At 41.1% G+C, this 26477-nt stretch overlaps 2 protein-coding genes across 17 annotated transcripts in view; both read right to left on the reverse strand.

Moving 5' to 3' along the window:
* LOC140916036 (putative ferric-chelate reductase 1) overlaps window positions 1-1460 on the reverse strand; it is a 71851-nt gene extending 70391 nt beyond the window's left edge. For 12 of the 14 annotated variants that reach the window (XR_012160382.1, XR_012160384.1, XR_012160385.1 and 9 more), the window contains exon 1: window positions 1269-1460. Coding sequence is in view for 4 of the 14 variants with exons in the window: in XM_073356931.1 (XP_073213032.1) it covers window positions 1269-1388 (120 nt within the window). In the remaining 10 variants the exon portion in view is untranslated. The remainder of the gene's footprint in view (window positions 1-1268) is intronic. The other 2 variants (XR_012160386.1, XM_073356932.1) reach the window with 1 other exon arrangement.
* Window positions 1461-6903: 5443 nt separating this feature from the next.
* The window catches only part of AGL (amylo-alpha-1,6-glucosidase and 4-alpha-glucanotransferase), a 57003-nt gene continuing 37429 nt past the window's right edge, over window positions 6904-26477 (reverse strand). Inside the window, exons 26-34 of one of the 3 annotated variants that reach the window (XM_073356929.1) lie at window positions 26161-26386; window positions 25465-25576; window positions 25007-25142; window positions 19917-20029; window positions 14342-14553; window positions 13731-13828; window positions 13018-13105; window positions 12788-12921; window positions 6904-10670 (exon numbers count right to left, since the gene is read on the reverse strand). In XM_073356929.1, coding sequence (XP_073213030.1) covers window positions 10553-10670; window positions 12788-12921; window positions 13018-13105; window positions 13731-13828; window positions 14342-14553; window positions 19917-20029; window positions 25007-25142; window positions 25465-25576; window positions 26161-26386 — 1237 coding nt within the window. In that variant the 3' untranslated portion in view covers window positions 6904-10552. Of the gene's footprint in view, window positions 10671-12787; window positions 12922-13017; window positions 13106-13730; window positions 13829-14341; window positions 14554-19916; window positions 20030-25006; window positions 25143-25464; window positions 25577-26160; window positions 26387-26477 lie in introns of those variants that run through there. The other 2 variants (XR_012160376.1, XM_073356930.1) reach the window with 2 other exon arrangements.

The raw sequence follows: 26477 nt of genomic DNA on the forward strand, positions 1-26477 counted from the left end.
ATTTATCCTTTTATGTAGAGACTGTCCAGTTTGGCCAATGTACATGGCAGAGGGGCATTGCTGGCACATATCACGTTAGTAGATGTGCAGGTAAATGAGCCTCTGATGGTGTGGCTGGATATGATGGTTTCGCTAGAGTAGATATGGAGACAGAGAAGGCAACAGGGTTTGTTACAGGGGTTGGTTCCTGAGCTAGTGTTTCTGTGGTGTGGTGTGTAGTTGCTGGTGAGTATTTGCTTCAGGTTGGGGGGCTGTCTGTAGGCGAGGATTGGGGGATCGTTTTCCAGGTTAGAAACAGAGCTATGCATAGATTTGCAAAACTGCAAGTGACCCATGAAGAGACAGTGTCAAAACAGCTCTTAGGGTCAATCCACCAACAACCAAAGTTGTTCAGAAGCCCAGTTTTCCCCTCTCAGCATTGCTCCCACAATGATTTTCCCATTTGCTATCAGCAAGTTTGCTTGCCCGTTCTGTTGTGTCCTTGAACTTGCCTTGTTACTAAAGTGAACAATATAGAAGTTATAATTAGCCTGAAGCACCTGTACCTTACATCCAAGTAGTGTTTTAAAATTAATTTCTTTAACTCCATTAGAAGTGGACTTTGCCACGCTGAGAAGAGTTTATTCCTTTGATCACGGATGCACACAACTGCACTTTGATACAAACCTCTGGAGACTCAACCAACCCACCCACATACTTCAATTTTAACTTAGTGAGTACAGGCCGTGATTCTGAGGTATCAGGCACACTCAAATCCCACTAAAGTCAAGGAGTAAGGAGCGCCCTCACCTTCCAAGAGCCACTCAGGACCTCCAAGGATAGAGCTCTCAAGCATTCAAAGGAAAAGCCCACAAGCTCCATCCTCGAGGTTTAAACAGGGCAAGCTTCACCTGATTTCCTCACAGATCTGAAAGGCAGCTCAGGTTCATTGCAGCGAAATGCGTCTCTGGCTGACAAGCACCCAGCCCGCTGCTGCTGCCCAAACACACAACGGGTGCTCAGACCTACACTGGTTCATGGGCTTGCGTTCACACCGGCCGGTCTGGATGCGAAGCCAGAGGGATGAACTGGACCGCTCCCCACTCAGATCCGTGCTGCTGTTTAACGCTTCAGCAGCCCTCAGATACCATAGCCGTGGGGGATGGACAGATAGACCCACCCCACTGGGTCCTTAGCAGCCCCCCAGGGGGCTGGACTGGCACTAACCTTCGGGGTTGCCACCAGCCCCTCTCCTGCCCGGGGCTGTCCCCGCGCACCGCGTCTCTTACCCCTGCCCCTGCCCGGCTGCGTCTCTCCTCTCGGATGCCGCGGCCTGCAGACTGGCACCGCCCGCCTGGGGAGGACAGACGAGGGGCCCCAGGGCGTGGCCTGAGCCGGCAGAGCCGCATTCCAGCCGGAGATGCACTGCCCCGCTCGGCCGCTGGGGCCGCAAGGAGCCTCGAGGTGCGGCGCTAGGACTTCCCCAGCAGCCAGCCCAGGGCAGCTTGCGGCGAAGGGTGCAGAGCAGCGCGGCTTACCCGAGCCCAGGCCAGCTCCCACCCCACGCCCGGGGAGGCGGGAACGCCGGGCTGCTGGCCGCAGGGGCAAATGTGTACCAGAGGCCGCCGCTGGGGGGGCAAAGCCTGTAACCTGATAGGACGGGAGGGAGGGAACCAGTCCTCCCCCACCGTGGGAGAAAACTCTCCTGCACCGCCCCCGCGTAGAACCGCCCCCAAGGGTAAAAGCTAGTGGGGAAACCACAGTGCTGGTGCAGACGCCCTGGCCTCCAACCGGACCGGGCACCTGTTGCGTTCGTTCCAGAGGGCAGGGGAGAACCCCTCCCTTTCCGCCAGGCAACCCAGCCGGGGACGTAAAGGAAGGGAAGGGATGCCAAGTACTAATGCAATACAAACAAAAGGGAAAACACCCTCAGCTAACCTGGCACCAAAGGACAACGTGCAACCTGGAGGATCATAGAATATCAGGGTTGGAAGGGACCTCAGAAGGTCACCTAGTCCAACCCCCTGCGCAGGACCAATCCCCAATTTTTGCCCCAGATCCCTAAATGGCCCCCTCAAGGATTGAACTCACAACCCTGGGTTAAGGAGGCTCAAACCACCCAGCTATCCCTCCAGCAGAGGCTAGACAATAGGAAACAATGATGAGAAAGGTCATTTTTTTTAACTTGTCAAAACACATTTGTTAGAAGAGTTATGTGCACAAAATTGCTCAATACTAAAGCTAGCAAGTATTTTGATATTTATTACAAACTTAGCAGGAGCTGGACTATACAAAAATGATCTTTAGTCTGACCCTAGTTCCCCTCTTTGCTCCATCTGAGCCAAGTACTTTTATCAAATACTATTAAGGTAATAGGTAAACACTTCAAAATAGAATAGTTGATTAACAGCTATTGACTATGCCAGATTTTTCAGGCACGTATTTTCAGATTGCTAGAAGCTTGCAAAAGGTTTAGGAGTACTGATGTTAGTCAAGATATAGTCTACAATAACTTGATGACAAGAGCTGGATAGACAGTGTTCTGATGGTAGATATTTAAAAGGGTAAGCATTCCACTGGACTGTGACAATTTTGTGAATACCTGATAAGAACTAGGCAAGGTTTCCCTGCCCACCTGTTGAGAGTCTAGGGTAACACAGGGAGACTCAAGAAAAGTTTCAGAAAGGTCTAACAGCGTCACTGACTTTTTCAAAACAAAACTTTGAGATTTCATTCCAATTTAGAAATATTGTTTCTGAAATTTCAGAATTTCCCAAGGAAAAGGAATTCCAGTTTCTATCTGCTCCATTAGTGACACTTTGTACATTAGAAGGGCAAACTCAGTTTGCTTAAATCAATTGCTTCAACACAGTTAGAAAGGATTTAAAAAAAAATCACCTTTATGAATTCACAGTGAAGGGGAAGAGTCCAAATAAAAAACATGAGATATTGAGGCAGGCTCTACATAAGTCAAAACTCTCCACAGTATGAAATTTCCCTTATAGGACATGAAGGGGAATACAATCCATTCCCATGTCTGTGTTTCAATGTGAAGGCCACAATTTTAGGGTATACTAACAACCCCCCCCCCAACAAAAAACAAAACCCTGCAAGCATTACCACTATCTGTAAAATGTGGGTAAGGATACCTTCTTTGGAGGGGTACCTGTACTTTGAGATCTACTATTACATATATTTAGGTCTACTGTGCTGTTAAAACAGTCTCCATGTCAAAAAGCACATCTTCAGGGTTGGCCTTTCAGCCTAACCCCAAGGATTGAGCCCAATGCTGAGGCCAGGTCAACTCTACAAAGTTTCAGTGGCTGAGCAACGTCACTGGAGAGGTGGCGGGAGGGAGAAATCACACTCCGAACTCAGAGGTATGTTGGCAAAAATCCTTATATTGGCACAGCTTATAGCAGCAGGAATCTTTTTGCTGGCATAGCTTATGACAGTTGGGGAGATTGTTTAACTACACCAGTGAAACAATTCCTGCTGCTGGTATAAGCTGAATCTACATTAAGGGTCTTTGGCAGTATAGCTACACTGAAAACTAGTGTTAGGTTAGACCCACAGCATTTTAGAAACAGCTCAAACTATACGTCGATTATTCAAGTGGGAGAGTGGGGCAACAACCACAACAGAATGGCTGCTGCCTCCCCTGAGGGCATAATATACAAGAATGGGGCATGAGTAGGGCCCTACCAAATTCACAGCCATGAAAAACACATCATGGATCGTGAAATCTGGTCTTTTGGGTACTTTTATCCTAGACTATACAGATTTCACTGAGGGAGACCAGTGTTTCTCAAATTGGGGGTCCTGACCCAAAAGGGAGTTGCAGGAGGTCCACAAGGTTATTATGGGGGGGGGGGTGAGGGGGCGTGTCCACAGTCTTGCTGCCCTTACTTCTGCGCGGACTTCACAGCTGGGCAGCATACCATACCATGCTACCCTTACTTCTGCACTGCTGCTGGGAATGGCTCTGCCTTCAGAGCTGGGCTCCTGGCCAGCAGCTCCCCCTCTCCAGCTGCTCAGCTCTGAAGGCAGCTCTGCCACCAGCAGCAGAAGAGTATCAGTACCGCACCTCCCCCCACAATAACCTTGCGACCTCCCCCACCCACAATTCCTTTTTGGGTCAGGACCCCTAAAATTACAACACAATGACATTTCAGATTTATATCGGTGAAATCATGAAATTTACCACCAGAGATCTTCCTGGTTTAAATATTCTGTTAGTAAGCAATGTGAAATATGCCACTCTGTTGTTCACTTTAAATCAGGGGTGGGCAAACTATGGCCCGCGGGCTGCATCCGGCCCGTCAGGGCTTTGGATCTGGCCTACGGGATTGCCACCCCTGTGGTGCTGCGGGCCCCGCACCGCCCCAGAAGCGGCCGGCACAAAGTCCCTGCGGCCCCTGAGGGAAGGGGGGGGCAGAGGGCTCCACTCAGCCCTCGCCTGCAGGCACTGACCCCCACAGCTCCCATTGGCTGGAAACGGGGAACCGCAGCCAATGGGAGCTTCGGGGGAGGTACCTGCAGGCAAGGGCAGCATGCACAACCCTCTGCCCCTCCCCCAAGGGCTGCAGGGACATGGTGCTGGCCACTTCCAGGAGCAGCACAGGACCAGGGCAGGCAGGGAGCCTGCCTTAGCCCCACTGCCACCCTGGACCCACTCAAGGTAAGCGGCGCCAGGCCAGAGCCCAAACCCCTCCTGCACCCCACACTCCAACTCCCTGCCCTGAGCCCCCTGCCGCACCCCAACCCCCTGCCCTGAGTGCACTCAGCACCCCTCCTTGCATTCCTGCCCTGAGCGCCCTCCTGCACTCTGCACCCCCTCCTCTGCCCCAACTCCTTGCCCTGAGCCCCTTCCTGCACACCGCACACCCTCCCACACCTCATCCCCTTCCCCTGCCCTACATTCATGGCCCAGCATGCAATTTCCCCACCCAGATGTGAGATTCAGACCAAAAAGTTTGCATGAGCATTTAAAGCAGGGATGGGCAATTACACACTTATACCATAAACTCAAACGAGAATTAGTACTTTGTTTTCCATGATGAAATAGGTTTTGTGTATCTCCACACCCACTGACTACTGCAATAGGTGTAATTAGCTGTGCTTTCTCTCCCTGAGAGAAATCTAAGATCCCTCTCTTGTGAAAATCTTTGTCTTAATAGAAACCGATCAACTAAAATTGATATTTTATTGTGTACCTTTGCAGTGAAACAATGTTAACAGATACACTGTAAAGTCAAAATATAAGCATGCTGCAAAGGCAAGAGTAATGGGGATAAGAATAAGGTTATGGCAGCCTTAACGTATTCCTATGTACTGACAGTTTCATATAATAATTTTTTATTAATGCATTCACTCCAGACCTACAGTATATCTGTTGGAAAATGGTGTTTCATAAATATCACTTTGCAGTTTAAACAGAGGTCACATGCAAGGAATAATGTAAGAATGGGACCACTTATGAATGGATGACTGGAATCTTGAAAACACTCAGTGCTGCAAAAGTAATTCTACTCAGCCTAGCCACAGATCCTGCAAAAAGAGCAAGAAAAGAGTTTCCCCACAGAACCCCTTTGCAGGCTGTAATATGTTCATGGTCTCCTTATACCGCCCTCCACCCCCCCAAAAAAGTGACAGGTAAATACTCTCGGAAGCAAATGATCATTTGTGCTATCTTTTAGAAGAACTGAGAAGTATAGTTAAATAAACCACTGCACAGCCTCTATCAGGATAGAGTTCACGGTTTGGGAAATATTCAAGAAAGGAAGTACATTTACTGGACAATGCCTAAAGGCGATTCAATTAAGTCTGCGTAGATAACTCAAAAAAAAAAAAAAGTCCTCTTGATATTTAGTTTCAATCAGGAACCAAAACTGTGAGGTTATCAACCTTAAAAAGGGATTCTGGCTCCATTCCCCACTGGCCTTTGCTTCTCCACTTCTCTTTTAGAGCTTACTAAATGGAGATCGTGACTTTTACCTCACAAAGTTTTGGAAAACCATCTTTGTGATGGGCTCAGAAATAAGGCTGAAATGCAAGCTAACAAACCAATGGCACATGTTTCATGTAGTCTTATTTCTATTTATCTGTGATTTAGGATTTGAATCCAAAGTTTCTACATATTAAAAAGACGAGTTAATAATTGTGCTCTTTTGAAAAACTATCTGTAACTGGACACCGATTCATACACAGTAATATGATTTGACTATTTGTACAATACTTCCTGGATTCTCACATTCTAGCAGAAGTTATGATATAAATTATAAAGAAAACTGTCTCCCAATTTAGCTTAATTACCTTATAGTAATCTTGCTTAGTTTCAGGGTAAGACCTCAGAAGGTCATCTGAATTAAAAATCAAAAGTGAAATTAGTTTCGACCAACTACACAATTCCTACACTTCATTTTAGTGGAAATCATCTTTTCCTTAGATCAAAAGCTTATGTGACTGGGTATTTTCTTCCTTGGCAAAAGAACTTGAAGTTGAACACTTCATTGACCATTTGAGACTTCACACAGCAAGGTACATGGTGAAGATTTGTCCATTAAAGAGTTTTACAACAGGGTATGTTACAGACTGCTATCCTCATTGTTTTTTGGTAATTTGTAATAGTGTTGTTTCATCTTAGATATTTGGATTCAGACTTAAAGCACTTAAGCACATAAGCATCACAGGTCATCATTAGCTGCATATAAATATCTAGCTATGCGTGAAAAAAGTGAACTACAGAATGATGCTTTATATCTTCAGCTTAAACAATGGCAATAAGCAGTTCATTTCTGTTAAGTAAGAGGATTTCAGGATTTGCAAACAGCAGCAACAATTGTAAAAAAGATTTGCCATTAACAGTTTAAGATTTAAAACTTACTGTTGGGGAACTACAGTGACAAAGAAAGAAAAACACAATTTTGTTATACTTTTATTTTATGCTGTTCACAGACAAATGAATTACATTTTTCTAAATTCAGTAGTTGCTATGCTAGACTCAGTCTTTTCATTTTATATTACAACATGCAGTACTAGAATGAGTCCTTGTTTTAAAGATTCTCAAAATTATCCATTTTTGATCAGTAAAAACCTATTAAATGAATGAAAACAGATTAGAAATAATGCACATTACTTGAATTGACAAAAAAAGATCTGGTGAAGCAATGCTAGTAGTTTCTGCTCTATAGCATACAGACCAAGAAACAGATTGGTACATGGCAGAGGTACAGAGTTCCCACTCAGTTTACCTACAAAAATAAGAATTTTACTGACCATGTAAGTTTTACAGTATATTATACCATGGTGTTAGTATCACTATGGTTCAGGATCAGTCAACATTTCTAAATTACAGCCAACTATTTTTAAAGGTGTTTGTAACTTGGTTGTATACAGGTTTACTTGGTGCTGAAGCCCAACATACAAAATAAAATATTAGATCAACAGTTCTTCTCTCTTCCCTCCACCCTCCAAAATTAAATGTAAGTCATAAACTAGCTATTTTAAATGTGTTCAGAGGAAAATTCAAGAAATGTTGCCTATGACTTCCTCACTTTATTCTTAAATTGTCCAGTCTGACCAAAAGCATTGAAAGTGTTTGAGATCAAAGCTAGAAGGGGTGAGTAGTAATTTAAAATCTAAATTTTCTTGTTTCCATGGGCAAAACCAGCCCATAATATAGAATTTTACCTACTTTATTCTTAAAAGTAGGTATGTCACTAGAATTACATTCAGTTAATCAGTGCAGAAGTAGCATTTTAAACATGCATCTATTCGCAAAATTCATAATTAGCATAATGTATATATCTGTGTACATCTCTGTAATTTCTCTTTTTAAATATTTTAATTAAGTTAAAAATAAACTAGCAATGAGAAATGTGTATTATGTTCACGTCAACAGTGCAATTCACAAAACTTTTTAAAGTTAGCCTTGATAAAATGGAAGTTTTGAAGCAAAAATTTCTCCCGAATATTTCTTACATTTAGAGATTGTTATTGCAGTCAATATAATCCCAATCTATTTATAACAATCATAGCTCTTCAAACTTTTCCAATTTCAAGATAGCTTTAATGAATAAATCCCACCTCCCCCTCACCCAAGTTAACCCACTGTACACTTTCCAATTTTAACCACAGTAATGAATAGCTAAGCTAGAAATAAACCCATAATTTTATGGGAAAGCAGTAACTTCTTATGTTCCTTATGTATCATTATTAAATGTTTCAAAAATAAAACTGTCTGAATTTTCTCAAATGCACACAGAAACACATAAAATGGCATGCTGATTTATGAAGGCATATAAATTTTCCTTTACTGGGTTGTTGCTGACTTTTCAACAAATACAGTTAGTCAAAAAACTGTACTCAAGAACCAAAATAATCTGGATCCTAATTTTGAAATCCTGATTACTAAAGTTATAAAGAATTAGCTATTCTTTAAACAGAACAATGAATCATTTTCCTTTCAACTTATGTTTTTGTCCCATCTCTTATGCAAATCTGTCAGGCTAGATGACAACGTTTCCTAAGGAATCCATTTCAAACAGCTCACAACCGAAGCACTAAAGAAAATCTGAACAAGATAAATTTCCTTTAAGCATCACTTCCAATTATTTGAACCCATATTAAGGAAAGTCAATTATATAAAAATTTAAGAACACACTAATAATACAGAGTGACCTATATTACTAAACTATGAGTTCTATTCAACTAAAAACTCTGTATGGGGAAAGCATGATATTACCTCATGTATCCAAACTACCACGTCACACACATAAAACACAGTGGTTAGATTAAAAAAAGTGAATATGACTAAGTGATCTGAGTAGTGCAACTGTAACCAATGAAGTACCATAAATTTAAATGATAACCTGAACAAAACTAAACTCTGGCTTCTATAAAATAAATCTCTGAAATCCATCACAAATAAAACTGCACTGGACTTTTATCTTTAGTCCACTTGCCTAAATGCTTCTCTCAGCAGTTTGTTCTTAAATATACCTATAACTGTATATTCTCATGAAGTAGGTAGGTATGTGCCAACACCAAATTTTAAATGCGTTGGGCAAATTTTAAAACATGACTGTAAAATATATATGAATGGCAGAATAATAATAAGTAGGGCAGGTTTGTATTTTCAATCTGTATTGTCAGTCCATTTCTTCTACAACGCAGTGCTGTACTTCCTTCTGTGATGTTGAGGACATTACTAGTCAATCTAACTGTTGTCTATTCATTACTTTAAGGACCAGCAGAAGATTCAAATGGATACATTTCCCACCCCACCCACACACCCCAATTTTTGAAAAGGTTGGGTTGAGATCAGGTAAAGGTATTTATTTGTGTGTCTATATATTACAGAACAAATACTCTTATGGAAGTAACATTCAAGGGAAGAAAAGCAACAGGCAGCTGTCAGTACCCTTGCTCTTATTAGCAACACATCGAGAGACTTTGGAATCAGACTGCCCCCTTTCTGCAACTGGAGTGAAACCCTGACCCCGCTGAAGTCAAAAGGAGTTTTTCAGTTGACTTCAGTAGAGCCAGAATTTCACCCCCAGTGAAGAAGATTACTTGAAGCAAGGGCTGAAATAAAATTACAATTCTTTCAAATTCATCATTAAGCCAGCACCCAACTCTGTAGGCTCCTGGATCCTGATATACGTACAGGACATTGCATGATAAAGTGTTTCTTCTGGTTTCCTACTGGTAGAACACATTTGTTGACAGATGTACATTATTTTAAGCCAAATTAAATTAAAGAAATAAAATTTGGCATATGGTCCACAACACAAAAAATAACCTATTAAGTATCTCACACAGGATACATCCACATCATTGCTCAGAATTACTGTCCTCAAATTTCATTTAAAGTTTGTGAAGATATTAATTTACTACCATTATCTGTAAAGAGTGAAAACTTTATTTTTTTAATGGAGTGTTCAATTGAACATGGAAGAGAAGAAATTGTTAGGAAAAGTCACACAGTTCAGCACAGAGGGACAAAACACTAATGAAAGTGCAATCTATGAAATGCACGACTGCAGCAGAAAACACATCATACTACCTACAGTACAATCTATTCTCCCCCATGATGAGAGTGCATAGCATCTATTGACTAACAGAAAATATGGAAAAGAGAACCCCATGAGTTTAAACTCAGATTTTTGGAACCACTTGGCATTCATATTCTAATTTGGAACCAGACTATTCTTCTAACATCTTGCTATACGGGGATATAGTTTAATTTAGTATGTGTACAAATCAAAAGCTATTTTAAATGCATGTGTGTACATTCTCCAAGTTGCTGCTTTATAAGTTTTTCTGTATCAAGTGTATGTGTGTATATATTTTCATACTAATGACTTCATTTTCAGAAGTGCTGACAGCACCCTTAAATACCTCTTCCGTAAATGGGAGATACAGATACTAAGCACCTTTGAAAAAAATCAGACCATAGTTATTTAAATAACTGTGCAAAACATTTTCATTATAGTATGAGCAAACTTTTCATTTGTACTTTTTGAATACAAGCGCATAGCAAATTTTACCGAGCAATCAAAGCCAACTTTTACAAGTCATAAAGAACCTCAAGGATAACAGCAATTGACCAGGCTTGTGATTCACAGCTGAATGGACAATATTGCCCATTTTCATTGGTCAGCTCTGGAAGCCCCTTCCAGGATGACCTGGCCCAATAAATAAATAAATAAAAATTAAAAATCCCAGCATAAAATATGATTAATGCTATATTTCATAACAAATTAAAAGAACATTTCTCTTTTATGATTATACTTCTAACACGTTTTTAAAGTATGAGTCAATTTAGCCAAGTGTACAAAAGAAGAAATACCGAACACAATGAAAATATTACAAAAGCATTAAAGTGGTGAAATAAAAATAAGAGAGCATTAACATATGACAAGACACATCATAATACTGAAACATGTGTATGTTGCAGGAGCTTCCTGAGACTCCACGCAGGGGAGCCTTCAATAACCTGAGAAGTACAGGTATCTTTGCAGTGCAACTTTATTACCTTTTGAAAGTAATAATACTGAAATAATGCAATCAGCATGGTTTTGTGAACGTGCACAAGGTTCTTACCAGCCTGACTGGTTTTTTTTTAAATCCATGCTATTTATGAAATTGTATTTCAAGCCATTTTAAGATTTCCAAATTAAATGGTAAGTCTAGTTGTTTTAAATAAACTTATATTTTTCATTTCTACCTTCAGTTTTTCATTAACTGAATGAAAAAGTATCTGGGAACACAAGAGAAATGTTGAGAGCTGCTATTAGACATTAAAGATAACACAGGAAAATAAAACTACAGATTGCCAATCACAGACATCCCAAGGCCACAAGTTTCGGCACTACCAATTTTACTTTTTGTTTGGTCATTGTATTTTGAGGCTGAGGATGGTGCTGTTCCTTTTGGCCTTTCATCTGCAATGGATACCAGCCGAAAGCTATGATGAATTAACCATTCCTACAAATTCCTAACACTAGATTTCTCAAGTGCTATTCCTATGTAACCTAACTGCCATCATGATGCTATGAAAAAAACCTGCTAGGCCTCAGCTAATTTGGTCCCAAGGTGAAAAATTGCTTCCTTCTCCCTAACACAGGCAATTGGTCAGACCCACAGCATCCTCAAACACAGTTCTTATACTACTATATAACTACTATATGCTTCAATATAACTAAAGGAAGGAAGAGTGGGTTCAAATAAAATTGAGTTAGAGGCTTGAGAAACCCCATGCAAGGGTTTAAATTGATAATGCTGGGGAACAAGGAGTCAGCTGGCTCCCATCTCCCTTTGGCTGGCCAATGGGTGGCAGAGCACACATTGGGAGGCAGAACACTCTCTCCTTTTATTCCAAAGCTGTCCAGAATGTTGCAGGTCCAATCAAGTCTCCCACCCATTGAACTGGGTGGGTTGCATATTGAAGGATCTCTGTTTATCTAGAAATGCTTTGGGAAGGGTGAAAATGGGAATTATTCAGAATTATAGTGGAGAAGAACAAGTGTATAGAGGAAAAAATATTGCAGGAAGAACAGGGAAAACTCAACAGTGGACAAGAGAACAAAAGGCAAGGGGTGGGGGAGATTAGGGAAGGCCATATACACTGTAGGGGAGTAAATGCCTCTGTTTTCTTAATGAAGTAATATTTCCATTGTGCAGTGAAGTGATTAGTTTCTGAAATGCAGTTCTATAGTAATGATTAATTGGCACATTCATGTGACCTACCCAGTCAACTTCAGAAGTTATGTATTCCCATTTTATACAATTTAACGGTTATTTCCTTACATTATTTAACCTGTTGCGATCAGCCCTCAAACTCATCATCATCAAACTCTTGAAAAATATTGATATTTAGAATTTTTGAAAGTACACATCCATATTTTTTCTTCTGCATCACATTTTTTGTAAGTGGTCTAGCAATTTAGACCTCAAATTCTGTTTTCTCTTAATAAATATTTTCTATTTATTCTTCTCCATGACTGATTTTAAAATTGTTCACTCACTTTGTGATAGGGCAGATATTAAATATTTCAGAGGTTAAAAAAAGGCAGTAATGTTTAGCCTATGTTGAAGGCTGCTGTAGGACTTAAATGGCACTCTGCATAGTGGTGACTTTTACACTTAGAAAACACCAAATCACTGGTGCTTTTTTGTAGGTCTTAAATGCTCAAACTCATTTTTTGAACAAAATTTGTGTGTGTCTTGCATCTTTTATATGCAATGCAATACATTGGACACCACTAGTTTGGATTAATATTTTAACTGTATGATGACCTACCTCTCAAGATGAACATAATGGCGAGAAAGAACATTCTTAATCAAAAACACAGTCTTTGCGTACATCTCTGGACCAATTAACCTGGAAAAGTACAACTTTGCACGAAGGAAATATCCAATAGGCCAGAGCCATTCCTAAACAAAAAGATGTAAGAGATAGTATGTTAGCTATCAATTTGAGATATCAACAAATTTTAATTTAATGTGAAACTCAGGAATTTTAGCGCTTACAGGTCCTTGATGGTAATTAAAACCTTTGGCAACATTGTAGTTGTCACTGTCCAGGGCATTATCATATACTCCACAGTAAACCATATCACTGTAAGGAAGTACAGGATTTAGACAAAGCAACAAGTTAAATAAAATATATGCAATGCATTAGAGAAATAACTCAAAATAATATGAATTCACATGGTTAGATTGTACTCAGCACGGCACAAGGGCACAGTAAGGAAGGACCATTATATATCTTGGCCCTAACAAGATTATAGCATTAATATTCTTCAGTGGTTAGTTTATGCAAGGCCTATTGTATTAATACAATGAACTACAGAGCTGTAAGTGTAGAACTCTATGTTCAGTCCATAACTATAGTATTTTGGTCACAATTCTGTCATAACTTATGCTCAAAATTCTATGTGCTGCCTTTTTTCAAACTAATACTAGCCAGTTTTATTAGAAGTTTTTGAAAATTTAATGACCAGCTTCTAAAGGGAGCAAGATAGTGAATAAAATGGTACTTTTGTAAATAACTAAATGAATCTGAACTGGATTTAGAACAGCTAAATAATCTTGACTAAAATAAATATATTATATACTGTAATTAGCTAGTGCAGTTCTTGAGGTATTCTTAACGAAACGTATCACAGTGAACTTCTTACTGTTAATCTTGTTGCATGATTAAAACTATGCATACTACACATAACAATCTCTAATATGCTTACTCTGGATCCAATGTTTTCATGCCCAGTGGACCAAGCAGCTTTTCCTCTGCTATCTCAAGTGCTTTCCAAGCTTTCTCAGGACTGAATATCTCAGGGGCCTGGCACAATTAACAGATTTAACCAATGAACTTTGCATTTAAAAAATAGTATTGTTTTATGAAATCAACAAACTGCATAGTTCACATCAAACATTTCTATTACTTTTCAATATGCTCACAGAGAGAGCTACAGCCCTTTATAATAGATTTAAAATGTATCATGATTTCTCACAAATTCCATAAAGAGATTAAACAAAACAAACAAAAAATGGCAATTTTCAATTAGCATCCTGCAAATACATCTTCAATATAGGAAGTGCCTTTTTATATTTATCCTAATGACACATTGGTTAGCAGGCCCAAACATAATTAGGTTAGTCCTTTGGAAGAGGTTCTAGATGGGCCAATTCTGAAAGTTTATTAAAGAAAAATCCACTACTCTATTAAAGATACAAGTGCATTCCAAGTAATTCCTGGTTTACCCCATGCAAATGAACCCCCTCATGCAAGTTTAGTTCAATTCAATCAAAATAGTTAAAGGAGCTGTGACTTTGAACATGTTTTTCCACTCACCACAACCATTGCTATACTAAAATTTGGCCTGAGCTGGTAGTCGCACCATGGACTTGAAGCTCCATAGCTGTCCTTGTATATGCCACGCTTGTGAACCAGATTTGGATGTTTTTCACTAGGATCTCCTGGGTTCTCAGAAACAAAGAACAGCTTTTCAAAGTGCCCTTGAATCTTCCTGTTCCACTCATCATATGTGATGGTTTCCTTTTTTCCTGAAAAATGTTAATATACAGGATTTGTTTTCTGGCAATAAATCTACTCCTCTCCTTAGTTTTATAAATATTATTGACTATTGCATACTTGAAGTCTTAAGAGACTTCTACAGCTGCCGATAAAATAAGGAATGGCCATTATAACAATGTGTAGATTACTATAAACGTGAAAACTGAAGGTTATGCCAATGGCCCCCAAAATGCTTTCAAGGATATGCAGGCTATCTAGATTCAAGAGCTGGCGTGGGAAATTCTTTTCCCTTTTCCCAAGATAGTGTGAACTGAAATCTCATCAATATTGGGAATAAAACAGTATTAGGAGAGTAGATTTTAAACATGGCTTAATACTGGTTCAGGCCCAAAGGGTTTGCCTGGTTAGTCTGGATGGGGAGTAGCCATTTTAATAAATGGTGTAGTTAAACCAGGCTCTACTAGTTAGGTTGCAGTCTAGCATATATTATGCCTCATCCAGACTAACCAGAAAATATAGTGTTTAAACTGTTACTATGAACTAGTTTTTAAATAGAATTTTAAAAATACAGTTCAGTTTTTTTAAACTGTTGCATCAAGATGGACAAGAGCTAAGTGAATCCAAGGCCAGGGGTTGGGAGGGAGTAAATGTTGTATTTTTTGCTGAAAAATGAGATGTAGAAGATCTTGTTTTATATCTGTTTATGCCTAGTCTGTCTTCCTCTGGGATGTGATTTAAACATAGACCAACTATGAATTTATCAGATCTGCTTGGTTTTTTAGGTTGGGTTTTCTCCTTAGGTGAAAACTAAAAGTAGTAGCCTCTGTTATATATAACAATTGTTAAACTGCTCTGTGAATAAATCTGTAGTTTTTCAGGACACATTTTGACAGGGCAGCAGACTACTACTTTTACAACAACTAGCATAGATACCTGTCAATATTTGAGAGACTCCTTAAGGTTAAGTATTTATCATTTTCCCACCCTTATCCCTCTAAAAAGCTCAGTTCAATGAAGCTAAAAGGTTTTCCTATTCTCCACAGATATCTCTTTTAAAGCCTTTCAGTGCTGACTGGTACCCACCGCAAATTGACTAAACAATAGATTGGCAGGGTGCATTTGATTTAAATCATGATTTAAATCACTAGTCAGGAAGACTCAATTTAAATCATGGATTTTACATAAAAGTGCATTCTTGTTGGTTGTTATAACCTTAATACATATTCTTCAAAACTCGAGAGATGTAGGTTCCATTTTTAGAAGGTAAACACTATACATTTTTAAGTGACTTATTTTGAAAACTTTTCAGATTAATTTTACAGGTATATCAGAAAATGAATGATTGTTTGGTTATTTCATTAAACAAAGGTAATTGAAGCAGATATTTATGAAGTCACTGGGAAGTGAACTAGCTCCAATTCAACAGATTAATCATTAATATTTGGAGGATTTTCTTGCCATGCTGTATTAGGAGGAGAACATCACCAGACATTTAAATTGTTTTATTTAAATTAAAACGACAATGTTATGTAGGTCTAGATTTTTTTTCTTCAACAGCAAACATATTTTAACAAAAGAAGCATGTGAATTTTTGAATTTAGTTAAACATTCAAGTTTTTTAGAATCAGGTTTTTGTTAAAATTGTTTTTAACTAAAACTAGTTTAAAATGTTTAAAAAAAATTAAAATCGACTGTCAGCCAGGTCAACATGAGAAACTTAAAATATTGGCTTCTGCAGCTAACTAGGTCATCTTCACCTTCATTTTCCTGTTTATTCATAATCTGGAAAAGGAAAACAAGCTTTCCTGCTTTTTCAGGTCCCAAACGTTTTCTCAATTTGGAATGAAGTAGTCCAAAGGAAGAAAATATTCTTTCTACACTGGCAGAAGAAGCTACTGCTGTTAAAAGTGAGATCATCACTTCAACAGTCTCTGAATCCAAGTGCTTAAGTGACTTCCACCAGTTCACTGGTGTGACTTTCTTTAAAACATCATCAGCAAACACATATTTCTTGAATGGTTCACCGTTAGCTCTGAAGATTATTATAGTTGGCATTATGAAGGGATGATTGCTGGATGTCCATGTTATAGCCAACTCCTCTTCTTCAGCAGCTAAGGTTTGACCCTGGTACCGAGTACTGAGACTATTTGCAAGAAAATGAGCTGCAGATAGTGCTTGTCCCATTCATTTTTTTAATGCTTGTAATTTAACTCTATCATTGCATATTTCTCTTTTTAAGATCTCATGCAGTTCCTTCCAAATTTCAACAGCATCAGCAATAAAACAGCTATTTCCCTGCATTGTGTTCAAGGCTACAGAAATAGGCTTCAGGGTACTCAGCATGTGTTTTTCTCTTAAGCCCAATGTTGAGAACTTTGGCTGACAGTGCCATCTATTTTTTCACGATTTTGTTCTCAAACTGTCATCAGATTAGGCCAGTTCTTGATATAGTGCTCAAAACAGTCCACTACTGAGTTCCATCACACGTCTTGTGGGAGAGTTAGCTTGGTTCCTTCCACTTTTTTCAGAGCAGCTGCTGCAAAGTATTTTGCAATTTCAGCAACATTCACCTCTATTTCTGGAACACTGAAGACTTTGGCTAGGAGGTGCATCAAATGAGCACTGCAACCGTATGTTATTAGCTTGGGACTCTCTTCACTCTCTTCTAAATAATTTCTTCTCATCTTGGATACATTTGCAGCATTGTCTGTGACCAAGCGCGTACTAGACATTTGATCCCCCCCCCCCCAGTTTGTTATAGCTTTTACTGCTACTTCTTTTAAGTATTCTGCTGTGTGTGCATTTCCTGATGTATCAATTGTTTCTGTAAGGAAGACATTCCCTTATTCTGTTGTCACACAAGCACATACAAAAGTATCATTGTGGACATTGCTCCACACATCAAGACTCAGGTTAACAAATTTTACCCTCTAGACCTTTTGCACACTGCTCAAATTTCTCTTTCATACACTTCATCCAGCAATTTGCCTGTGACATCTGCTCTGTTGGGTGGACTGTATCCTGGTCTGAATGACTGAACCATGTTAACGAAGTGTGGATTCTCAATCATACGGAAAGGAGAGTTTGTTGCATAAACAAACTGGGCAATTTTTTCATCAATTACCTCTTTTTGTAATCTGCTGGTTCTTATCACAAACTTATCTATGGTTGTTTCTGGATGATGGAGATTTTTTCTCCTTTTTGCTGCAGGTGATATATTGTGGCTATGTGACATACATAATGTGACTGAAACACTATCATTGGCAGATAACTCTGAAATTATAGAAAATTTTCAAAGAAGTATTTTTATGCTTTCTCCCATGCTGCTCTTTATGCTTGGGAGGAGCTCCCTGTAATCATCTGTAAAGCCACTTCACTGTTCTCCTTCAAATATCTTTTCTTTATCCTCCTGCTATCTTAGGTGCATAGGGCATCCACCAGTTTCCGCCATTTAATTTAATCTTCATTGGCCTGTTCAGGCTTCTGAGAGTCACGTTGATGGATTTGGCTTCTCTCTCCATTGTTCCATGTAACATTTCTCCAAGTTGCCCTCTTCTCTTTCCAGATAGTGTCCATATTATCACTTGACATGGAAGTTGTGTTGGTGACATCCTTAAAGCGTTTCCTAAATATCCCCATCATTGTCTTCTTACCACGTCTGATACTTTACATTAGAAATTCTAAGGAAAACAAATTCAGTGTTGCAAGAAACTCTTTTCACTGAACTCTGAAGATATACTAAAGTAAATGTCTGCAAAAGGAGTTGATCTTATCAATTTCTATTGTAGATTTCCATGACTCTGCTCCATAAAGGAGGACAGACATGAAGCCAGCATTAAACATTTGTATTTTTCTGTTAGTGGCAATCATACTACTTTTCCAAATCTTTTCAAAAGTTTATTAAAGTTGCCTTCTGCTCTTAATATTCAGTGCTTGACATCTAGCATGGTGCCACCATCACTGGACTTCTTACTCCCTAGACATATAAAATGACTTACTTCTAGTGTTACCCTATCTACTCTGGTTGCTTTTGGGACATCAATAGCCATTTATTTTCTGTTCCCCTTGTTGCTGAACAAACCAGCTTGCTTTTTGCTGTATCTGCCAAAAGCTAGGACTTTTCTTCCTTTAAGCAATGTATTAAACAAATATCTAATTGCACTATCATTTTTAGAGTCTCTTAAAAAAGAGTATATAAAACACTAACATTAGAAATCAAATGTTATGATTTAAATTCTGTACTGACTTAAACCTGTACAATCCCACTTAACAGCTGATCTTTTTCTACATGTACTACATATAATCACTTGCAAAAACACTGCGTATCTAAGAGCCATTCCAAAAATAAATACAAAATGGAGGCACAAGTCTTTGGGTGGACATAGGAATTTTAACCAGTGTTTCCTCTAATTTTTCCTTACGCATGTGCGGAATGACTGGTTATTTGCACCAATATGGAGGTGATGGGTGACACACCACCTTCATATTGGTGCACATAACAAAATTCATGTGGCGGGAGTGGAGCTGAGGGGTTTGGAGTGTGGGAGGGGGCTCAGGGCTGGAGCAGAGGGTTGAGGTGTGGGGGTGAGGGCTGTGGCTGCAGGCTCTGAGGTGGTGCCGGAGATGAGGGGCTTGGCATGGAGGCTGTCCTGGGGCTACAGCGGAGAGAGAGGATTTCCCCTAGCTCTCTCTCCCCACAGCAGCAACTAAGCTGATAGGGGAGAGGTGCCTCTCCCCCACCCGTGACAGGTCTGGAGCACCTCTCCCCCGGCCATTGCAGGTCTGGGGCGCCTGTCCTGCTGCTATAGCAGGTCCAGGGCTGGGTTGGGGCCAGGAGAGGGACGCCTCTCCCCTGGCCACGGCAGGTCTGGGACTGGGTTTGGGGCTGGGGTATAGTACTGCATAAAGGAACAGTTAACACAGTTGCTTCCCAAGGTTAAGAGATTTTAAACAGTTTATATATTCAATCTCAGTAATACGTACTGAATTCTCCCCAGAAATCATCATAAGACGACGATACAGTACAAAACTAAAAATTAATCTTTCACTTAAGGGTTAAGAGGTCTTATAACTCCTGTCATAATCAGCTCAAACAAACAAGTGAATTCATAGCCATATCAATACCCCACAGAAGTGCAAAGCTGGACTAGTGAGGTTTAGTTAGATACTCTACAAAAAAGTGTGTTTTGTGGGCTTTGCACAGATTTTGCTACTTAGATACAAAACAACAATTAGCCTTATCCTGAATTTTATGAACACCCATTCCCCAAACATAATATTTATTAAAATGTTCACAAGGTAGACAGATTGCAAGACAATATTGATCCTGATCCACTGATTCAATTATCATGGTTCTACACTGATCACACATTTGTGAGATAAACCAGCTTACCATGCCTTTTTATGGCGACTCCCTGATAAGGAAACACTTTTTTCTTTGACAACTCCAGCAGCCAACGAATAGTTGACTTACATAGGCCAACAATTTCCACAGCAGATCCATCTCTAAGATGAAAAAAGAACAGCTGCTGCTTTTAAGAAGAAACTTAAAGGAAGATATTAGGTCACAGACTTTTTATGCAGATACCAACATTTGAGGATTTTTTCCCCCCGTGAATGTATTCAAACCTCTAAAAAAAAAAAAAGAACACTCATTACTGTCAGTTTAAAAATCACATTTGATGCTCTAGAAAGTGAAACTTCTTGACAAATCCATATACAGAGGCAGACACCATTCCTGATGCCCTCCCCAAACACTTTCCATTACCTCCCAGCATCTGTGATGAGCCCAACCCAACTTGCTCTGATTGAATACTTCAATTTTCAATTTCTGCCAAGAAACTAGAAACACAAGTGACTATTGTGGGCAAAAAAGGAGATTTAGTTGCCAGTCATCCAAATAGTGACAGCATCATGTCACTTACGGTTCTCTCCTAGTGGCCTCATGTACATATTAAAATAAGGTGGGATGGGAAGGGCAATAGTCTCATCACACAGGCCTGAAGATGATAAACAAAATGTCCAACATGATTCTCTGGGAAGAAGAGAGCTACTCAAATGGCATCCATATAACTCAGTAAGGGTCGATCTGCGGAAGGGTTTGATGTGCTCCAGGTAGAAAGCCAGGGTGCGCCTGACATCTAGAGTGGTGTAGTCGCCTCTCTTCATTGGTCCTATGAGGCTTTAGACAGAACACGGGAAGGAAAATATCCTGGTTGACATGGAAGTGTGGCAACACCTTTGGCAGCAAGGCCAGATGGGGCCACAGCTGGACCTTGTCCTTGTAGAATACCGTGAATGGGGGCTCCAAAGTGAGGGCTTTAATTTCAGAGACATGTCTCGCCGAGGTAATAGCTACAAGGAATGCAACCTTCCACAACAAATGAGAAAGGGAACAAGAAGCCATAGGCTTAAAGGGTGGACCTGTGAGCCTGGAGAGGACCAGGTCACGGTCCCATTGGGGAACTGGGTCCCAGATCGGCAGAAAGTCTTCCAAGGCCTTTCAGGAACCTGATAGACATCTCATGCAAGAACACGGATCTATCATGGATGTGATGATGGAAGGCCGATAAGGCTGCCAGGTGCACCTTGATCAAAGGGAAGACAAGAGACCCCGATACTTTAAGTGAAGCATATAATCCAGGATGGACTGCAGAGATGACTGGGTCGGGGAGATATTCCACTCCAATGCCCAGCAGGAGAAATGCTTCCACTTCGCCAGGTAAGTTGTTCTGGTGAAAGGCTTTCTACTCTCCAAAAAAACCTGCTGTACCTGACTAGAGCAAGCTTGTTCCTCTGGATTCAGCTATGCAGCATCCAAGCTGTAAGGTGGTGAGACGTGAGGTTTGGGTGCAGGAGTCGACAGTGATCCTGCAAGAGTAGGTCCGGGCGGCTGGGAAGCGGCCACGGGGCTGCAATGGACAGGTCCATGAGCATGCCGAACCAATGCTGGTGAAGTCATGCTGGGGCGATCATAATGACTCGTGCCTTGACCATCTTGATTTTCAAGAGAGCTTTGCTGATGATTGGAAGTGGTAGGAAGATGAACATCAGGTCTCCTGACCAAGACAGGAGAAAGGCATCGGATAGTGAGCCTCTCCTGAGGCCTTGGAGAACAAACTCATGACGCTTTCTGTTCTGTCTAGTGGCAAAGAGATCCACTCGGGAGCTCCCCACTTCTGAAAGAGTATTCTGACGACTTCTGAGTGAAGGGACCACTCATGGCGAGAGAAGAAGGACCTGCTGAGGTGATCTGCCAGCACGTTCCGGATGCCGGGAAGGTGGCTTCCAGGTGGATTGCCCACTGGATACAGAAGTCCCACAGATGGAGGGCCTCCTGGCACAGAGCCGACAAATCGAGCTCCCTCCACCTGTTGACATAGAACTTAGATGCCGTGTTGTCTGTCAACACCTGCACCACTCAACTGGACAACTAGGGAAGAAAGACACCGCAAGTCAGGCAGATGGCTCTAAGCTCCCATAACCTTTGAATCCGCAGTGTACTGAGATGCGCTCCCCAACTGAGGTTGGATGCATCTGAAATCAGGGAGACCATGGGTCGTGGGGTCACGAACAGCACACCTTCCAACACAAAAATTGGGTCGGATCACCTGAGAAACAGAGAGGTAAGTCCTCCCAGGGGGATCATGATGACCTTGTCTAGGTGATGTCTGGCTAGGGAGTAGACCAATGCCAGCCACAACTGGATGGGACGCAGCCCGAGTCTCGCAGGTCAGACGACGTAGGTGCATGCTGCCATGTACCCCAATAGTATAAGCCACACCTTGACCGTGGTGAGTGGATGGGCGGTGATGCTGGCAAATCAGATCTGGTATTGCCCTGAACCTGGTGTCTGGCAGGAATGCTCTGGCTCAGATAGAGTCAAGCACCGCTCTGATAAAATCTATCCGTTGGACCAGGATCAATGTTGATTTTTGTTGATCAACAGGCCGAGAGCCTGAAAAGCAATGTCTCGATGCTGCTCTGGACCCAGACCCTGGAGCAGCCCTTGAAGAGCCAGTTGTCGAGGTACAGGTAAATATGGATACCCCGATGTCTGGTGGAGACCTACCTTAGAAGCTCCACCACTTACATGCATTTCATAAAACATCCTCGGCACCGCTGCTAGGCCAAAAGGGAGGAGTGCAAATTGGTAGTGGGCAGTCCCAACTACGAAACATAGGAACCATCTGTGTCTGTGAAATATTGATGTGTGAAAGTAAGTGTCTTTCAGGTCGAGGGCAGCATACCAGTCTCCCAGATCCAGGGAAGGAATGATAGAGACCAAGGAAACTATGTGAAACTTCAGTTTCTTAAGATACTTATTGAGGCTCCACAGGTCAACGATGGGGTGTACACCCCCCCCAGCTTTTGGGATAAAAAATAGTGGAACTAAAACTGTTTCCCCCTCAAATGCACAAGGACTTTCTCCATGGCTCCCACCTGCAGAAGGCCCTGCACCTCTTGAGCGAGCAGATGCTCATGAGAAGGGTCCCTGAAGAAGGAAGGGGAGGAAAGGTGGGACAGAAATAGACCGGAGGGTATATTCCCCTGACACTGTGCTGAGGACCCACTGGTCCGATGTTATAGTGACTCAGGCAGGGAGGAAGGGTGACAAACGGGAAATTACAGGGGAGCAGAATCCGCGCCACAGGCTGGAAGGTCACCCTCAAACACATCCTCAAAATGCCTGCTTGTTATGCAGGTAAGCTGACCCACGTCTGGGGGCTGGTGGCACTGTTCAGGTGAGTGCCGGCAGGGTACCCCCTGCAGTGAGGAATGGTGCTGCAGTGATGGAGACAACTGAAAGGGTCCCAAGACAGGTTTACCCCTTGAATGGGGCACCTCAGTGGCCGGAGTGGCCAGCACCGGAAGGGACAGATGTCCTTAGTGGCCTGAAAGGCCTCCAGTGTAGACGGCACTGCCAGGTGCCAAGTGCCTCTGCCGCTTCCCAGGGTGAGGGGGCGGGTCTTGAAGTGGGCTCGACAGCTCTGTGGGAGTCCGAGCCTGGTCACTGTCCGGAGGTGAAGAGCTGCCCCGCACAGGTCTTTGCTCTCTTCCATCTCTCTCCTTTCCTTTACGGGACATAGGAGAACACCCTCTCCCGGCCTTTCTTTGCTTTTTAGCTGGAACTGAGGATGGGGACTGGTGCCAGTCAGAGGTCAGTGCCAGTAGGGCGTTCTGCACAGAGGCCGCAGTGCTTGCAGCAGAGTCCAGTCTCATCAGCTCTGAGGACAGTGCGAGGGCCGACTCCATAAGGAGCACTTGGAGACAAACGTCCCACTCCTTTTTGGTCCATGGCCTGAAGATCTTGCAAATGCGACACTTGTCGCTCACGTGGGTTTCCCCTAAACACTTTAGGCAGCTTCTATGGGGATCACGGGCTTTTTGCAACAGTCACAAGGTTTGAAGCCTGGGGACCGGGGCATGCCCCGTCCCTAGGCTGAGTCCCTCATGCAACTAATTTCTAACTTAACGCTAAGGGAATTATTAAACTATAAACTATATACAACAAATTCACTACTAGATACAGTAGAGACAGGAAATCTTGCCAAAGCAAGGAGACATTCCAGCACAGTCACTGGCGGTAAGAAGGAACTGAGGGAGTGGGGAGCCAGTGGCACTCCTTATACCGAGGCATACGCATGCCACTCCAGAGGGCGCCAGAGCCAGTCCCCCACAGTTCCTACAGAGGGAAAAATTTCTGGCACCAGTGCATGTGGCGAGCACACACACCGACAACGTAATGGACATGAGCAAGCACTCAAAGAACCACCAAACAGACATGGTATTCAATTTTGTAGAAAGACACTGAAAGCTTTGCAATAATAGTTCAAATGCCTTTCCTTTGGATTCACTCTCACAACTGAAACTGATCTGATCTGAGCAACCAACTTATTTCTCCTGTCCTGGGTCAAAGCCAGAGAGCCTGCACCAGTTTACAGGCATATAGTAACATTTTTTAAAAAATGTTTCATCTATCTAAAATTGAATAGATGTCAGCAGAATACAGAGCTTTCACTGACAACATTTTAATGTTAGCATTAGGGAAGGAGGATAAGAAAGAAACCTTTGCAAATATTTCAAGTTGCACTCAAATCCCACAACACACATCAACAGAGAATATTACTGGGTATTTTCTCAACAGCATCTAATCAGTTAACTTTTTAAATTATTTGGTGCTACAGCAGTGTAATTTACATCAGACATGAAGAGTTATTATATTTGAATAGCATATTGAACTGAGTATGTCAACAGATATGTTTTGCAATGATCTTTTCCTCTGAATCTGCATTGTACACAGAAGGTTTCTGTTAATGTTTTAGAATAGTCAAATAGAATTCGGAAGAGTTCAGAATATTTCACATATCACTCTTCATGTTTTATTACTGGTGGCACAGACACCAAGAGCAAGGATCTCACTATGCAAGAGACTAAACTTGGACTTATTCTAAAGTTACATAATACACTTAAAGTTTGTACCTTGGAGTAGCTGGAATTCCTTTGTTGCGAGCTCTATCACTTTCTCCCATTTTATCCATCCATGTGCCACAATTAAAGCGGTTCCCTCCAAAGACAAAACCAGTTTCATGGTCGACACCCGCAGTCACATTAAAACCTACCCAGTAAGAAAATCAGAATGAAGTCAGCTTGTTTCTAAAGAACCACAGAAAGAAAAAGGTGAAGGTCTTCCTAGAACCACCACGAATGCTTTTGTTATGGATGTGATATTATTTACACAGTACTTATGTTAGAATAGCTGAAATTAAAGTGTTAACATATATATATTTATAAACACTACATTGTTAGAAGCACTAAACGTAAAAAGTTTTGCAGAAATTAGTTTAACTAAAAAAAATCTGTACAACAATTTTACTCACATTTGAACTTCACTATAAGTGATCTATATATGAGCAAGTTAAGTAACTCATGTTATTTACCTTCATCCCTCATATTTCGATCTAACTGTGGACCAGCATTCCTTTCTCGGAATTCTATGCCTTGCATGTGTTGTTGCATAGCTTCCTGTATTACTTCATACAGTGGTTGATCCTGGTTTGTTTGTTTGTGTGACAAGGGAGAAAGACAAAGGTTGTATGAAATATCCAGATACCGAGTACTTCAACTTTTCAGATTACTATACTTTATATGAAATCCAACAGGAATCCAGTCAATTAGAGTTGGCCAATTCTTTTTTTTTTTAAATCTGAAATTTCAAATGTTGAAAAAAAAATGGAGAAAGCTAGAAATAAAACTGGTAACATTTTTTCCCCTGGTTTCAAAAAGTTTTATTCTCCACCATCCAACGTGTGCTTGATAGGAGTCATCCAACTGTTTGGCAAACAACCAAAAAGCGGAACATCCCTGTTTTACTGCACATTCCACCATAAATGAGAGCTGGAAGATTTTACAGCTATAAAATCTTCCATGAAGCCCTCCATTAATAAGCAAACATGGCCCCTGAAAATACTACAAATGCTGTCCCCAGTAAAAGCTGACCTCTGCAAAAACATTTCTTTAAGTAGGAGAACAACATGCCGAACAGGGATTCTTTTGGTTTTTTAGGATTTCATTTACTTACAATTATGTTTGTAGTATATAAGATATATAAGTAGTTTATTAGAAATGATCTTTACCAGTGTGCCTGCAGGCTGAGCGGGAGAGTCATCTGTAGTATACATTCTGGAAACGGGACACTTGAGAATGTCTGTGCCATTTGGAACAATTTTACAGTAATCCTGTATACATTGAAGCCACCACCACACAGCATCACGGCAATTGAATCTGGCATGGGTCCCTTGGCCAAGCAGATTGGGAATAAGACCATGTCTCAGGGTACTAGCAAATGCTAAAATTATGTTCCTTTAAAAAAATAAAATAAAAAAATCCGATACACACTGAATTGGTTTTCAAGGTACTGAAAGTTCCAAGTAGTAAACTAAAAAATACAATA

The sequence above is a fragment of the Lepidochelys kempii genome, chromosome 8, assembly GCF_965140265.1.
Source record: "Lepidochelys kempii isolate rLepKem1 chromosome 8, rLepKem1.hap2, whole genome shotgun sequence".
NCBI lineage: Eukaryota > Metazoa > Chordata > Testudines > Cheloniidae > Lepidochelys > Lepidochelys kempii.